The following is a 14,723-nucleotide window of genomic DNA, read 5'->3' on the forward strand; positions in this document are numbered from 1 at the left end:
ACACACGCACACACGCACACACGCACACACACACACGCTGCTGCATTAATTACCAGGTTAGTGGTTTCTCTGTGTTAGCAGTCTTTCTGCTAAGCTAAGCTAAAGACGGCACAACTCTCTCTGACCTCACAGACTTGATGGACTGCTCCTTTATCAGTAAGCCTCACATCAAAGATTTCTTCCTCCTTTCTTCTTGCCTGGCCCCGCAGCCATGTTTCCGTGACGACAACAAAGCCCGTGAACTTGGATTTCAGCAGCAGAAAAAAAATACGTCAGGCGGCAAGCGATAACCTGGGTAACTAGCCGCCTGGGGCCACGCGGGCCTCCGTTTAATGAGTGCGAGCATGAGCCGCTCCTCCAGACGCACGCCGGAGTCTCCAGCTCAGCTCCTCGAGTCCCCGGAGTGAGGCGGCCTGTGATTCAACCGTCAGACGTCTGCAGCAAGTCGACCAGAAGACTTCTGCTCAGACAGGACAAAACACTTAGAACCTGGGAAACCTCCAAGATCAAAGCATGTTCCCTCAGATTAAGAAAGAAGTTCTATTCTATTCTATTCTATTCTATCCGGTCCCTGTTGCTTCCACAGGGTCTCCTCCTGGTCTGCAGCCTGAACCTTGAGATGACAGGGCAAACCACTGCTCCAGGAGGCCAGTTCCTCTTCAAGGTCACAGGAACACTTCACCATGTAGTACAAGTACACACAGCTCGAGGAAAACCCGGTAAAAGAACACACACTGTGACGTATATGCAGTAAAAGTGCACACTGTCGATGGAGTCAGGCGCGTGTGCCAGTGTGAGCAGCTGCACTGTGTCTCCCCCTGGTGGCGGGTATCTAGAAAAGCAGACATATTGGAAATGTGGATTGAAGTCCTAGTGAAATGAAAATTCGACCTCCAAAACACTCTGGCTGTCGCTTCTAGGGACATTTTTTATGCCAACTGGTCCAAGGGTAAAATGTTAAGACGCGGCAATCTGTGAGAAAATAGCCGATAAACAGGGTATTTTGGCTGCTGGGCGGAGCTTCTGACAATAATAGAGTGACGTCACTGGATGTGCACACGCCCAAGTTGTGTTTACGTTATGGAGGATCAGAGTTTTGACCACGAAGAGGCTGAATCTAACCATATTTCATCATCGTCGTCATTTCAAACCCAGTGATTGATGAAGAAGACACAGAAGGTCGTTCTGCCATCGGTGACCCCGTCTGGAACATGTTTGAGGAAGAAGACGCTTCGTCCTCCATTCGTCCTCGTCTCCTCGTCTCCTCGCCTCAGCAGCCGCCAGTTTTCACCTTTGAGGCTTTGAGGCTCCTGACTTTTTGCAGAACGACTTCCTGGATCATGTCGAAGCACTTTTCCGACTGCGGAATCACTGAAGAAGAGTCCAGGTATTACTTGATCGTCTACTAGCCGCCCGAGCTAGCTGCTCCCGCTAGCTGTGCAAGCTAGCAGCTCCCGCCGCCCGTGCTCGCAGCCTTGGCTAACTCCCGGTGTTTAGCCGAGGGGGACTCACACGTTTTGGATGTGTTGTGCTGTTCTGTTTTCGGCGGTTGCGAAATAATAGACAAGTTTACCTTCAGCTCCAGCGTGTCCTTTATCCCGCCACATTGGATATTGTGTTTCTCTCCTCCTTTTCTCCTCTCTCTGTCTCTTCCAGGCTCAATCTTTCATCAAGGCTCATAAAACACCGACTATAACTTCAAAACACTGTAAAAACGTGGATATTTAAGAGGGAAACAAGCCGATATAAACACAACAGATGGAGATCTGCACAACTCTTGACGTCACGCCCATGGAGAAGGATTCCCCCGACTTCCTCGGCTGGAGATTCAAAGTTCAAATACCTTTGTTATGCGACAACAGTGGTGGGGCAGAGTCGGAGAAACCTTATATGTAGAACCCCAACTATCGTTTTTTGCAAAGTAGTGTTTTACATTTCACTAGGACTTTAAGTGCACGTCAAAACAGTTGAAGCTCTGATAAAGACTCGTGCCTGTCTGTGGGAATTTTTACTTTTCGTCTTCTCTGGAATCTCTAACAAGCCAAAGCTGTGATGGTCAGCATGCTAGAGGATTCATCCAAAAGCCACAACAGAAATGCGTAGGGGTCGGAAGAACACACTTCTTTTTTTTTTCCCCGGGGGACAATATATACTGAAATACTATTTTGAGTACGGGGGAGTTTAATGACATGCAAGTTAAACTCTGTCACTTGATGCTTGGGATTAATATCATTATTTGTTGTCACAAATCAGCCACGCCGGTCACTGTGTTGAAATTGTCTTAACGTTACGTCAGTGCTCTGCCGTGCATTGTTGAATTATTGTGTCCGTCGGAGAATGTCGTTCCCAAAACCTGCTTTTCTGACCGCTGCATAACTTCCGTTGTATCCTTTGCTGTTGTGTTGTGGCTTTTGCAGTTGTTTTGACCCTTCTAGGCCACCGTAGAATCGATTCTATGCGTGTGCCTGTACGTATTACCACCATAGTTGACTATAAAAACATTCCACCGCCTCCAGGTCAGAAGTCAAAGACATTTAATGGCAGTAAGTTGAAGAGGCCGTGAGAAATAAAGTCCAACAGCACCATCTGCTGGAACCAACACCACAGAGCCTGTGGAGCCTTGGGGAGGGTTGAGAGTTAGAAACGTCATCAAATGTCATTTACTGAACATCAATTCATTTTCAATAGCAAACCTTAATTAAAAATGCATGAGTGCAGGAATGATCACAGACGATAAAGTTATCAAGGACAGTTGTTCTGAAACCATTTGACATGTTTTGTTGTGTTTCTGGACAGACGTGACTGCAGATACTTTGTTTTGAATTGAATTCAACTTTATTGTCTTTGCTCTTGTCACACGTACAAGGCAACGAAATGCAGTTCGCATCCATCCAGAAGTGGTTGTAGAAAAAAAAGGAGTTCTGTAAATCGATTTAAAAAAACAAACAAATTAATTGCACAATTTTCTGCAATTAATTGCGATTAATTGCATCGTTTTTTCTACTGAAGACTGAAGCTTGTAATGCATATGTATTCAGGGAAAACCACGGAATTAATGTCGACTCAACACACAGAGACTATATTTAAATTAGAAGACTATTTTTCTAATGTGCTTTTAGCTTTTGGATGAAACTGTTTCTCTCCAAGATCAGCAAAATAATAAAAACATAAAAAAATAAATTAGTAAACATCTAACATGAGTCTGGGTTTAGAGTGCAGGTCCACCACTGTGACAATTTGAATATTTCTAACAAAACAAAGTTGTGAACTTATTACATGAAGTAAGTGGCAATGATATACTGTAACACACACACACACACACACACACACACACACACACACACACACACACACACACACACACACACACACACACACACGCACACACACACACACACACACACACATACACACAGTATACAGGAGAGCCAGGGAAAGAGAGAAATTAAAATACATTTCTCTCTTTCGCTAAAATTAAGATTAATATTTTACCTGCAAGTATTTCCTCCAGGTTCACCAGTTTGGGGCTCCTGGTCAGCCAACATGGCAACCTGCTGTTTTGCTGCAGAATTACTACTACGATCTCAAAATTCGGCTTTTCAAAGTAAAGCTATTGATTTTCACTTATTATTTTAACGAATTAAACGTTTCAAATCAATTAACTAAATTAACGTGTTATTTTTGACAATGCTAAAAAAACACAATATATTACAAATGTGCACTATAACTATAAGTGTATACATATGGTTATACATATATATGAGGGTATTTGTTTACAAAGTACACTTGAGAATTTTGGCAAGATCACAGTCTCAATACTTTGAGGAACAACTAAACAAAACAATATTACAAAGTTCATCTGTGGGCGTCAGGCGTGTTTTGTGTTTTTGTGCATTAACTCAAAATCCACTCGCTTTGTTGGAATATTGTCCAACATCCAACAACCTGCACACATCATCCAAAATGTCCACACTGTTGGTTGTTTCTTGCAAATATATGTTGCTTTTACATTCACGGGACATTAAAACACTCCTGTTTAACAGCTCTTATTGACTTTTATTGCTGTTTTGTCCGCGTTTTATATTGTTGCTTCAGCTCATTTTGCTTTTAGCACTTTAAGATTTGCTAATGTAAAGTGTAATACAAATAAAATGCATTATTGTAACATTATTATCATTTTTATTGTTGTTGTTGTTAAAACCAATGGAAAGGATGAACCACAGAGTGACTGCATTAAAATTATGAATTCATAACTAACGATATATCTCAGAAGTTCATGAGTGTATCCTCACAACAGTTGGTAAACAGGTACATTTTGATCAAAGAAAGAACCCGTTAGATTTAAGTGGCGATCCGAATCAAAAGAATTGTTACAAAATAACGTTTCCATTTTGCTGTGTTCTTTCAGTTTAGGAAATAAAATCACGTGACCCCCCCAAACTAAACTAACGAGTAAAGGCTAGTTAACTGTGTTGGACCAACTTAATTTTTTACTCTCCAACAGTATATTTCATTTCCAAAGTCAAAACTTTAATTACTACAATTTGAAATGAGAAATCATGGGGGGGGTTGCTGGTCCCGCACACCGGAGTCCCGAGCGGATCCTCCGCCTCAGACCTCCGTGTGTTTACATGCACCGAGAACTTCCCCTAGAACTACCCGAAAAAACCCAGCAGAGCCCCGGTTCCGTCTGTCCCCGGTCCCCCCGGGTCTCTTCTAACCGGACCTGGACCTTCACGTCCGACTCGAACCCGTCCCGATCGTTTTTTGAGGCGAAAAGTGCCGAAATGTCGCGGCGGGCGGCTCGAAGTGAGCGCGTCACCGGGAGGTTTGAAACCTCTCACGCCGAAATCAAGGGGTCCCGGAGACCGAGCCGGAGTCCGGCACCGAGGGGGGGCTGCGGTCCGTCCGCCCCGCCGGCACTGCTGCTCGGACGCCATGTTTTCCTGCGTATTTTCCGCTCGGAAACGCGCAGAGAAAACACAAACTCCGGGACACTTTTCAGGACGCAGCTGAGCAGGACGTGCCGGTTGCCTCTCCACGGTTCTCATGCCTGTTATATAGTCCCGCCTCCAGCGGAAGGGGGGCAAAGACGTTTCCACACGGACCAACGCCGAATACAAACGCAGACATGACCGAGGTAGCTTCCGCAGCCGCGCCGGCAAAGTCCCCAGCAAAGTCCCCGGCCAAGGCCGCGAAGAAGAAGGCCACCAAGACCCGGAGAGACGGACCCAGCATGTCCAAGTGCATCTTGACCGCCATGGTCGGGTCCAACGACCGGAGGGGGACGTCGATCTCCGCCCCGAAGAAGGCGCTGGGGAGCGACTACGACCTGAGGAAGCAGGCGACCAACAGGCGCGTCAACGCCACCGTCACCCGGATGGTCACCAAGGGCCAGCTGGTCCAGGTCAAAGGCACCGGGGCCAGCGGCTCCTTCAAGCTCCCCAAGGAGGCCAAAGCGGCCAAGCCCGCCAAGAAAGTCCCGAAGAAGACGACGGTCGCCAAAGTGAAGAAGCCCGCCGCCAAGAAGACGACGGCCGTCACTCCGAAGAAACCCGGCGCGAAGAAACCGGCCGCCAAGAAGAGCCCCGCGAAGAAGGACGCCAAGAAGGCGACGACCCCCAAGAAGAAGGTCGTTGCGAAGAAAAGCCCCGCGAAGAAGGCGAGGACACCCACCAAGAAAGTCGCGAAGAAGCCCAAAGCAGCGAAGAAGCCTGCGGCGAAGAAAGCCGCCGCCAAGAAGGGCAAGAAGTGACTGGACTAACCAGACCTGCGTCTGAACCACCAAAGGCTCTTTTCAGAGCCGCCACTTCTTCTGACAGAGCTGCGATCCCCGCACACAACCACTGCCGTGCTGTGTAATAACCACGTCAATAATCCTGTTATAAACACTTTGTTACGAGTCGGAAGAAGAAACTTTGTTTATAAGCGTCAACTTGACCAATCAGGCCCGTCTGAGTACCTGAAGGCGCTGATTTTATAGTGTATTTTTATATTGTATATTTATTAAGCCTTTTTTTGTACAATTTAAGCTCTGGTGGTTATATATTAAGTTATAAGAACAAAGACCCATCGCAGCAGACAAGTTCAAACATTTGTATATTTATATTTCAGATAAAACATTAAAAAGTGCAAAACAAAGGAAAAAGCAGCATCAGTTGCACTTTTTGTGTTTACTGAAGGCTTAACATGTGACTTGCAGGTCCAGATCAGTGATCTGCATCCTTTATGTCTAAAAGGACCTTTTTTTAGTGATTTTCCACTTAATCAAGTGTAGCTGGAGCAGTAAAACATGTTAAACCTTCAGAATGAGGCTTCATAAATTTCATATACACAGTAGTTTTGAAACGCGTACAAAAGTGTTTTCTTGCGTTGCTTTGATGAAGTTTCAGGTACACTTTAGGTAAACATCTCATTACATTTTGAACTGTTTTAGTATCTGATTTTAGTAGTTTCATTCTTCTTTTCTGACAATCTTGACCTTATTGAATAGAAATACTCTATTAATCCCAGAGTGAAAATCCTCCAGTCGTTGCTGTATACAGAATATGTATAAAGGAAGTTGAATATCAAATAAGACTGGATAATACTGCAATGATTTCTCTTGCTGATGCTTTTTTGCTTTATATTGTGCATTATCCTTGTTTATGTTTTTAAATTGACTTCATAAATGTAATCTCATACTGTGCTCCTCCTTATTTTTTGTCTTTTAGTTTGATACTTTAGTTTATCCTTACCCTTGTAATTCACTCTGGCTTGGGAAACCGCAAAGTATGTTTTTCATTGTACAGTAAATGTCTATTTAACTGTGTATATGACTATAAATATCTTGAGTCTTACTTAAACAGGAAACTTTGTTTGTAAAATAATAAAAGCGTCAGTTTCATCTGAAGAATCTCAGCGGGTGTTTTCTTTTATATCTGCTTCTCTGCAGCCGTTAACTTCTCATTCCTGGCGCCCGTTTTTTAAATCTTGAAAATATTCTTCCTCCAATCACAGGGTGAGGGTGAGCGTGCGCGGCCCCCGCCTTGGACCAATCAGCGTCCAGCAGGCTCCTTATAAAGAGCGGTGGCGCTCAAACAGTCATTCATTTCTTTAGCTTAGACTGAGAGGAACTCGCAGCGATGGCCAGAACGAAGCAGACCGCCCGTAAGTCCACCGGAGGAAAAGCCCCCAGGAAGCAGCTGGCCACCAAGGCCGCCCGGAAGAGCGCCCCGGCCACCGGCGGAGTGAAGAAGCCTCACCGTTACAGGCCCGGTACCGTGGCTCTGCGTGAGATCCGCCGCTACCAGAAGTCCACCGAGCTGCTGATCCGCAAGCTGCCCTTCCAGCGCCTGGTGCGAGAGATCGCCCAGGACTTCAAGACCGACCTGCGCTTCCAGAGCTCCGCCGTCATGGCTCTGCAGGAGGCCAGCGAGGCCTACCTGGTGGGGCTGTTCGAGGACACCAACCTGTGCGCCATCCACGCCAAGAGGGTCACCATCATGCCCAAAGACATCCAGCTGGCCCGCCGCATCCGCGGGGAGAGGGCTTAGAGGACCCCCCCCCACGACACAACGGCTCTTTTCAGAGCCACACACGTCATCAACGAGCAATGTCCCCCCACACACTATATAGACTAGTTTCCATTCATAATTGTTACAATTCCAATCTTTACTTCATAATATATAATCCAGGGTCTAGATGAGCATAAACGTGCCCTCAGAGAAGGGGAAATAACTTTTCTTTCGTCTTTAGTAACTGGAGTAGCTCTAAACTCGTTTCAGGAAGTGAGTCCACACCCCAAGCTGGCTGACTGCGCCAGCTGTCATCTGATTGGTCGACAGCGTTCAGGCACAGTCCGACCAATCCGCGAGTTGCTGGTCTGCCTGTAAGGTGTATGACAAGTAAACTAGTGTAGACCAGGAGAGGTGTATTGTATTTCTGCTCAAAATGAAATATTGGTAAAGACTTGTACAAATAACAAACATTGGAGAAAAATTTTAAACGGTCCATTTTCACAGAAATTATAATAAAATTAATAAATATTTGTCTTTGTGGCAAATGAAGCTTGGTGCAGCTGCTCAACTTCATCTGTATATTTTTTAATGTGTATGCTACTTAAATATGTAAGATTTGCTTCCTTTAGATTAGTTGGTAATTTCGCAGGTAATGAACCCAAGCCCGCCAAAACCATTCACTTCCTACAAAATCTCAAACAAATCGCCTGGTGGGTTTAATGAATGACCTGATTAAGGCTTTTCCAACATGTAATTCCTGAGAAAAATGTCCGCCACCTTAGGAATACAATTGCACTCGGTCATCTAAAAAAAAAAAAAAACACAACCTCTATAGCAGGAGTCACCAACCCTGGTCCTCGAGGGCACCTGTCCTGCATGTTTTAGCTCTCTCCCAGTTGCAACACACCTGATTGCAATGAAGGGCTCGTTATTGGGTTTTTCACAACCTTGGTGATGACATCATCATTAGATTCAGGTGTGCTGAAGCAGGGAGAGACCTAAAACATACAGGACAGGTGCCCTCGAGGACCAGGGCTGGAGACCCCTGCTCTACAGGTATAATAACACTGGCATCGCATAAGCCAAAACATGAATGAAACGTTGCTTCCACAAACTAAAATCCACAGAGCTGGACAACTTTCACCTGAAAAGTTTGTTCATGATCGAGTACGTCATTAGAAAATGTTCTTTCTCATGGTACTCCTGGAGAAGTTCACCAGCGGGGCTCGAGGGAGGTGGCTGCGTTAAAGGCCCGAGCTGAAATCCACAAACAGCGTCCTTCACTGTGTCTTCTTTTGTTCCAGGTGAGGCAGGGCTGCAGTGTGGGGCCGTGATCACAGCGCCCTCTGTTGTAAGTGCTGGGGAATTGTTTAAAAGCTTGCAGCGTTGCAGCTCCACACCAGCAGGGGGCGTTGCTGCTCGGCCGATGGGTCGCGATGCCAGATAATTGAGTATCACGAAGCAGAAAGTAAACATCGTAATAAAAAAAAACTTTGTGATTGAAACTACGAACGTTTCGAGTATTATTCGCACGCATGGTTGACATTCTGCGCGTCGTGTTTTTACGGTAAGTATTTTAATCTGTTAGTATTTCTGTTCCGGTTACGGTTGTTGTGCGAGCTAATGCTAGCATCACTAGCATGTGGTCGCTGCCAGATATAACGTATAAATGTGTTTTAAAATGAACATAAACACACTATGATTGAAGCGGCAATAGAATTCAAACCGTGTAAACTTTCTAGAAGCTCGTCTGTAGACCTGACGTTACTTTAGCCTCCAACAACCCGCATGGCCATTTAATACCACATTCCCTTCACAAAGCAGCTAATTTACAATAATAACTTCACAGACATCTCAGACCACTCATTAATTTCTTTAATATAAACACCAAAGACCTCTTTTACAATTCGGTCTTTGGTGTTTATGTAGAAACCCCACATAACAATAGTTTTCATTTTGGAAAGCTGATGCCTCGTGGTTATAATCCCGGTATTAATCCTCTAAAACGACTCACCAGATTCAATGGAGTTCGGTTAGCATGTGAAACCCATGATGTTCATCAAAAATCATAATAATAATAGGTATTATGTTCATATTAATACTAATAGAACTTTGAATACTACTAATAACAGGAACGATTTTACCAAATTCACCCAAAACACAATGCTACTCCTGCTACTACTACTACTACTAGTACAACTCCCACTATTAATATAACTATATATATATATATAATGAATCTTCCTGTTACCTCCGCGTTCAGTTTGGTTTTCTTCTATTCTCATTTTTACTTTTCAGTAACCTGCATCTTTATAATGCTAAATGGAAGTCGACTGTTTAGGAAGAATTCTGTGGTTTTCTTTAATCCTTACATTATATTGTGTGAATATTTAGTGCTATCCAAAAGTGAAGTGAGATTAATTAGTTGATCTCACAGCCACGCGCAACGTATTCACACAGTATAAGGACCCACTTTACACTACAGTGTTTTAACACTGTATAATCACACAATAAAAAAAACTCCAAAAACTCGTTTGATATCTACCAGATTACCACTTTCACTGCAACCTTTGCAACAAAACAACAAGTAAGTGTCTTCAGTTTGTTGTTCATTCGTCTTTATATTCTTGTTGTTTGTTACGTAGAAAACAACAACAACCGGGAATGATTTTGGAGTCTCTAACGTGCGCTCTCTGCAGGCCGTCATGGAGGAGGTGAGCGTATGGGGCGTGGCGGCAGGCGGCTGCGTGGACGCCTGCTTTCTGCTGCTCGACCTGCTGCTGCGCTCACTCAGCTGGATGCTGCGGCTCCTTTCTGCCGTCGGCGGCGTGCTGAGCGGCTCCTCCGTGGTCGAGTCCTGGAACTTCGCCCAGCTGTCCGTCTTCACCGCCGCAGAGGCCGCCTCCGGCGCCGCCCGCTCGGCCCTGCAGGTCGCCGAGGGCTGGCTGCGGGCGCTGGCGGGCGTGCTGGAGAGCTTCAAGATGGCAGGCCACCTGTGCTGCCACGTCGCGTGGCGCGCCAAAGACGTGCTCCAGCGCAGCCTGGCGTCCGGGAGCGGCGTCCTGCGGCAGGCGTGCGAGGGGGTGGGCGTGGCACTCAGCCTCATCCTCTACTTCATCAACACGGTCGTCAACGTCTTCCTGATCGTCACGCAGAACTGTGCGGCGGCGATCGTGAGCGTGTGGGAGGCGGTGGCGGCGCCGCTGCACCGGGCCCTGGAGCTGGCGCTGAGCGCGCTGACCTTCCTGTACAGCGGCCTGGTGGGCGCCTCCGTGCTGCTGTGGACGTCGTGCCAGCTGCTGATGGATGTGCTCGCCGCCGTCTTCACGTTGGACGGGCTGCTCGCCGCCGCCGTGGCCTCGCCGCCGCTGCTGCTGCTCCTGTGGAACCCTGGGATCTCCGCCCTCGCCACGCAGCTCTGCCGGCGAGCCGTCGACGGCTTGTGGGCGGCGGCTCGCCACCTGGCTGGGGCGGTGACGTCACACGACGCGGCGCACGGTGCGGACACGAGCCCGGAGGATGCAGACGGCGGCGAGGTCGCCGACACACACCTTCTTCACACGCCGGGTCAGGGCGAAACCGGGCGGGACGGCGAGGCGGCTGGGGGCGGCGAGGCCACGGCGGCGGGCGACGGCGGCGAGCTGCTGAACCTGCTGCAGGAGCAGGAGGAGGGGAAGAAGTGCGTGGTGTGTCAGGACGAGAGCAAGACGGTGCTGCTGCTGCCCTGCCGCCATCTTTGCCTCTGCCGCCACTGCGCCGACATCCTGAGCCGGCGGGCCGCCAGCCGCTGCCCGCTCTGCCGCCAGCACATCACACAGACCATGGACGTCTTCCTCTGAGGACCAGTCGGAGGACAGAGGACCTTCCTTCCTCCCGGGTCGACGAGACAGTCCCGTTCAATCCTTCCAACACTGACGTTTTGACGTGTCGGAGTATTTCCTTGAAGCAGATTGTTTCGATATCTGGTTGAAATGGTCGACATTTCAAGTGAAAACACGTTGTTTTTTGCGCTTCGGACTCGGAAAAGTTTAGAAATGTTTACACGGCAGTGTTTAGAAAACCATGTTCGTTTTCAGCGGGAACGGCAGAAGAAGTGGACAAGATGTAGTTTCCACGTTGGGCCACTAGCGGGTGCCAGTGGATGTTTTTTGTAATGAAAGCAGGCGCATGCGGAGAACACCGCGCCGTAAACGGAAGCCCCGAAAGGCGACGAAGGTTTAGCGCTTTCTCACACAGCTTTCAGTCTGCAGCTACTTTAAACTGATCATTTAAAAAAAAAAAAAGCGTTTTCATAAAACACGTTCAAGCACAAAAAAAAAGCACAACATTGAGTCTTGTGCCGATCAAATGGTTTCCTGTGACGCTGGTTGCTGCTGAGCCTGATCAAACACTGTTACTGTTTTCTTTCTGCTGTCTAATTTTATATCTTCACCTCCTGAAACAACCTGCTCAGTTTGAATTCGACTCTTCGCCGTCTCCATGGTAACGCGCTTTAACTGTTCATGCTATTATTTACAAGCACAAGTAATGGAAACTAAACATATATAATGATATTTAAAGTGTCTTTTTGCTTAAAATGTTCAAGCATCCGGAGGTGAAAATGAAGTTCAAACCCAAAGATCTGTTCTTGTTTCACACTTTTCCCTTCCTACAGATTTAAAACCGTTTTGTTTTGTTTTTTTTAATGAAAGCTGAAGATGACAGCTACTGTTATTAAAATTATTTCTGTTTTAATGCCTCACGCACACGTCTGTTTTGTGAACGTTGGTTCTAATAAGCAAAAAGGATTTTCATTTCTTTCTTCACAGTTCATTTCCATCCAAAAGACAGAAACAACATAACGTAAAATGGTTCAAGTGTTTGTTTCAAATTCGAAGGTTTTGCGCGCCAACATCAGCATGTTGGCGCGCGACGTGTCGAGTGAGCAGAGAATCTGGGGCTTTGTTGTCCAATTTCCAATTTTCCTGTGTGGAAACACTCACAAGTTCTCAGAAACGCTCCGTCCTCCTCGTCTCCTCGCCGGTTGCCCACGGCGACGCCACGCCACGCTCGGCTGAGTTTGCCCGTCGGCAGGTGGCGACGGTTCACAAATACACGCGTTTTATATCTAATGATATAACGGGGATCGCAACATCTGTTCTCCTGTTAAAAAATACTGTTAGAAAAGTGTCCCAGCGTGAGACGGAGACCAGCTGAAGAAAGGTAATTCCTCTGTCCGGAAGTTCTCCCGACTGCGGAGGCCAATCCAACTCCGGAGCAAAGTTACTGTTAAACAACTTCAGACTTCATCAAACGTCCAAAAAAATGAAGCCCGAAGAACATGAAGGCAAAGCGCTGGCGGGTCGGGAGGGACTCTAGAAAACAATCCGATGTTAAAATGCTGAGTCATGCTTTAGATGGAGACATTTGAAATGCCGACGCAGGAGGCCTCGGCTCACATCTTGAAACAGATTTTCCATCTTCAGTTTTCATCATCGTCGTCGTCGTCGTCCCAACGTCTGCAGAACCTTCACAACCGTGTGCGGAAGCGTCTGGAGACGAAGCGGGACGACGTCACTCGTCCCGGCTGGCGGAGCAGAAAACAGAAACTTGTTTTGTTTTCCATGAGACGTCGGAGCAGCAGAAGGTTAATCGCTGATCAGAACGAGGCGATCAGATCACGTCGCCTCATTAACTCCTGTTTGCTTTACTGAGTGCTGCGAGCAGCCAATCAGAAGCACTTCAGCATGTGCTGACCAGCAGGTTCTCACACACACACACACACACACACACACAGGTTTTGAGGGGTATTTGGAGGTTCACAGATATTGGGTTCCTGATCATGACCTCTGACCCCCTCAGGCTGCTCGTGTGTGAAACGATGCAGCCTGCTGAGTGTCGGTAGTATTGACCTACGATGTGGGGTTTATCAGAGGTCAAAGGTCGCCCAGGGCTCAGGCTGACCCTCAGAGGACTCGTCCGGTCGTCACGACGTCGGGAGAGGAGAACCAGCACACGCGGCACACAGGGGGTGGGGTGGGAGTGGGAGTGGGGGGGTGGGAGTGGGAGGGGGGGGGGCGTGTCCCGGTGCTCCGGGCTTTAAAAAGAGGTCGGCTGCTCCGTTCTGCCTCACTCATCCTGCTCCTCTTCCTCCTGCTCCTCCTCACAGACTCCTCCTCATCCTCCGTTCAGCAGGTGAGTGCTCCTCATCCTCCCGTTCCTCCTGCTCCCGTTTCTACTTCTCGCCCTCCTCCAACTTTCTCCTCCCGCTCCTCCTCACAGACACCTCCTCTTCCTCCATCCTGCAGGTGCCTGCTCCTCCTTTCTCTCCTTCTCGTTCTGCTCCTACTCCTGTTCCAACTCCTACTTCTACTCCTTGTCGTCCTCCTACTTCGACTCCTCCTCATCCTCTGCCTGCACCTCCTGGCTTTTATCTTCTTTCTGCTGCTCCTCCTCCTCCTCCTCCTCCTCCTCACAGTCTGCAGGGGAGTGCTGCTCCTGCTTCTCCTCCTCCTCCTCTTCTTCATCTCAGACATAACTCGCTGCTCCTCCTCCTACCCTGCAGCTCCTCTGGCTTCTCTTCCTTTACTCCTGCACCTCCTCCTCCTCCTCCTCTAACCCCAGTCTCTCTGTGTGTGTCTCCTCCATGCAGCATGGCGGCTCTCTGGCTCCAGACCTCCTCCCTGCTCCTCCTGCTGGCGCTCTCCTGGCCCGGCTCGCAGGCCGTGGCGCCGCCCCAGCACCTGTGTGGCTCCCACCTGGTGGACGCGCTCTACCTGGTATGTGGAGACCGAGGCTTCTTCTACAACCCCAAGAGAGACGTGGACCCCCTGCTGGGTGAGACGCACTTCACTTAATTACAGTTATGAGTTACTTTCTCCACATAGTTACCTCCTGGGTACTGCTGATAAGAGGTAACGTAACAACTCTGGACAGTCTGAACACTCATTCACTGAAGATATTGATTGGAAAATCACCCATAATGCAAAGTTTTTTGGGGGACATTTCACTGTATTTTGCACCTTAAAGTATCATTTAAATTGTTTTTATGATGAGATTGTTGTCATTTTCAGTCGCAGTTGTTTAGTTTTGTTAAAAATATGGACATTTTCATCTCGAATACTCTGTCCCACAAGAAAGTCAAACTTTATGTTTCAACTGTAAAGGTTATTATGATGCTGTTTCACTCACTCAAAGATGAAATGTGTCTGTTTTCGGACCTGAACTACGACGTGTTCGACCCTC

General features: G+C 47.5%; 4 protein-coding genes across 4 annotated transcripts in view; all 4 read left to right on the forward strand.

The window, feature by feature from the left end:
- Positions 1 to 5,131: 5,131 nt before the first annotated feature.
- LOC308139794 (histone H1.4-like) lies at positions 5,132 to 5,755 on the forward strand (the record flags this gene model as incomplete). Its single annotated transcript, XM_080509327.1, has 1 exon — positions 5,132 to 5,755. The coding sequence occupies one exon, from the start codon at positions 5,132 to 5,134 to the stop codon at positions 5,753 to 5,755; it is 624 nt and encodes a 207-aa protein (XP_080365453.1).
- Positions 5,756 to 7,118: 1,363 nt separating this feature from the next.
- LOC308139801 (histone H3.2) lies at positions 7,119 to 7,535 on the forward strand (the record flags this gene model as incomplete). Its single annotated transcript, XM_080509336.1, has 1 exon — positions 7,119 to 7,535. Exon 1 carries the CDS (start codon positions 7,125 to 7,127, stop codon positions 7,533 to 7,535), a length of 411 nt encoding a protein of 136 aa, XP_080365462.1. The 5' UTR covers positions 7,119 to 7,124.
- Positions 7,536 to 9,021: 1,486 nt separating this feature from the next.
- On the forward strand, positions 9,022 to 11,338 carry LOC308139156 (E3 ubiquitin-protein ligase RNF26-like; the record flags this gene model as incomplete). Its single annotated transcript, XM_080508501.1, has 2 exons — positions 9,022 to 9,066; positions 10,199 to 11,338. Exon 2 carries the CDS (start codon positions 10,205 to 10,207, stop codon positions 11,336 to 11,338), a length of 1,134 nt encoding a protein of 377 aa, XP_080364627.1. The 5' UTR covers positions 9,022 to 9,066; positions 10,199 to 10,204.
- A 2,793-nt stretch (positions 11,339 to 14,131) lies between these two features.
- The window catches only part of LOC308139798 (insulin), a gene marked incomplete at both ends in the record, with an annotated part of 898 nt that continues 306 nt past the window's right edge, over positions 14,132 to 14,723 (forward strand). Inside the window, one exon of the mRNA XM_080509333.1 lies at positions 14,132 to 14,315. Coding sequence (XP_080365459.1) covers positions 14,132 to 14,315 — 184 coding nt within the window. The remainder of the gene's footprint in view (positions 14,316 to 14,723) is intronic.

Source organism: Blennius ocellaris (genome assembly GCF_963422515.1).
Source record: "Blennius ocellaris genome assembly, chromosome: 14".
In the NCBI taxonomy this organism is placed as follows: domain Eukaryota; kingdom Metazoa; phylum Chordata; class Actinopteri; order Blenniiformes; family Blenniidae; genus Blennius; species Blennius ocellaris.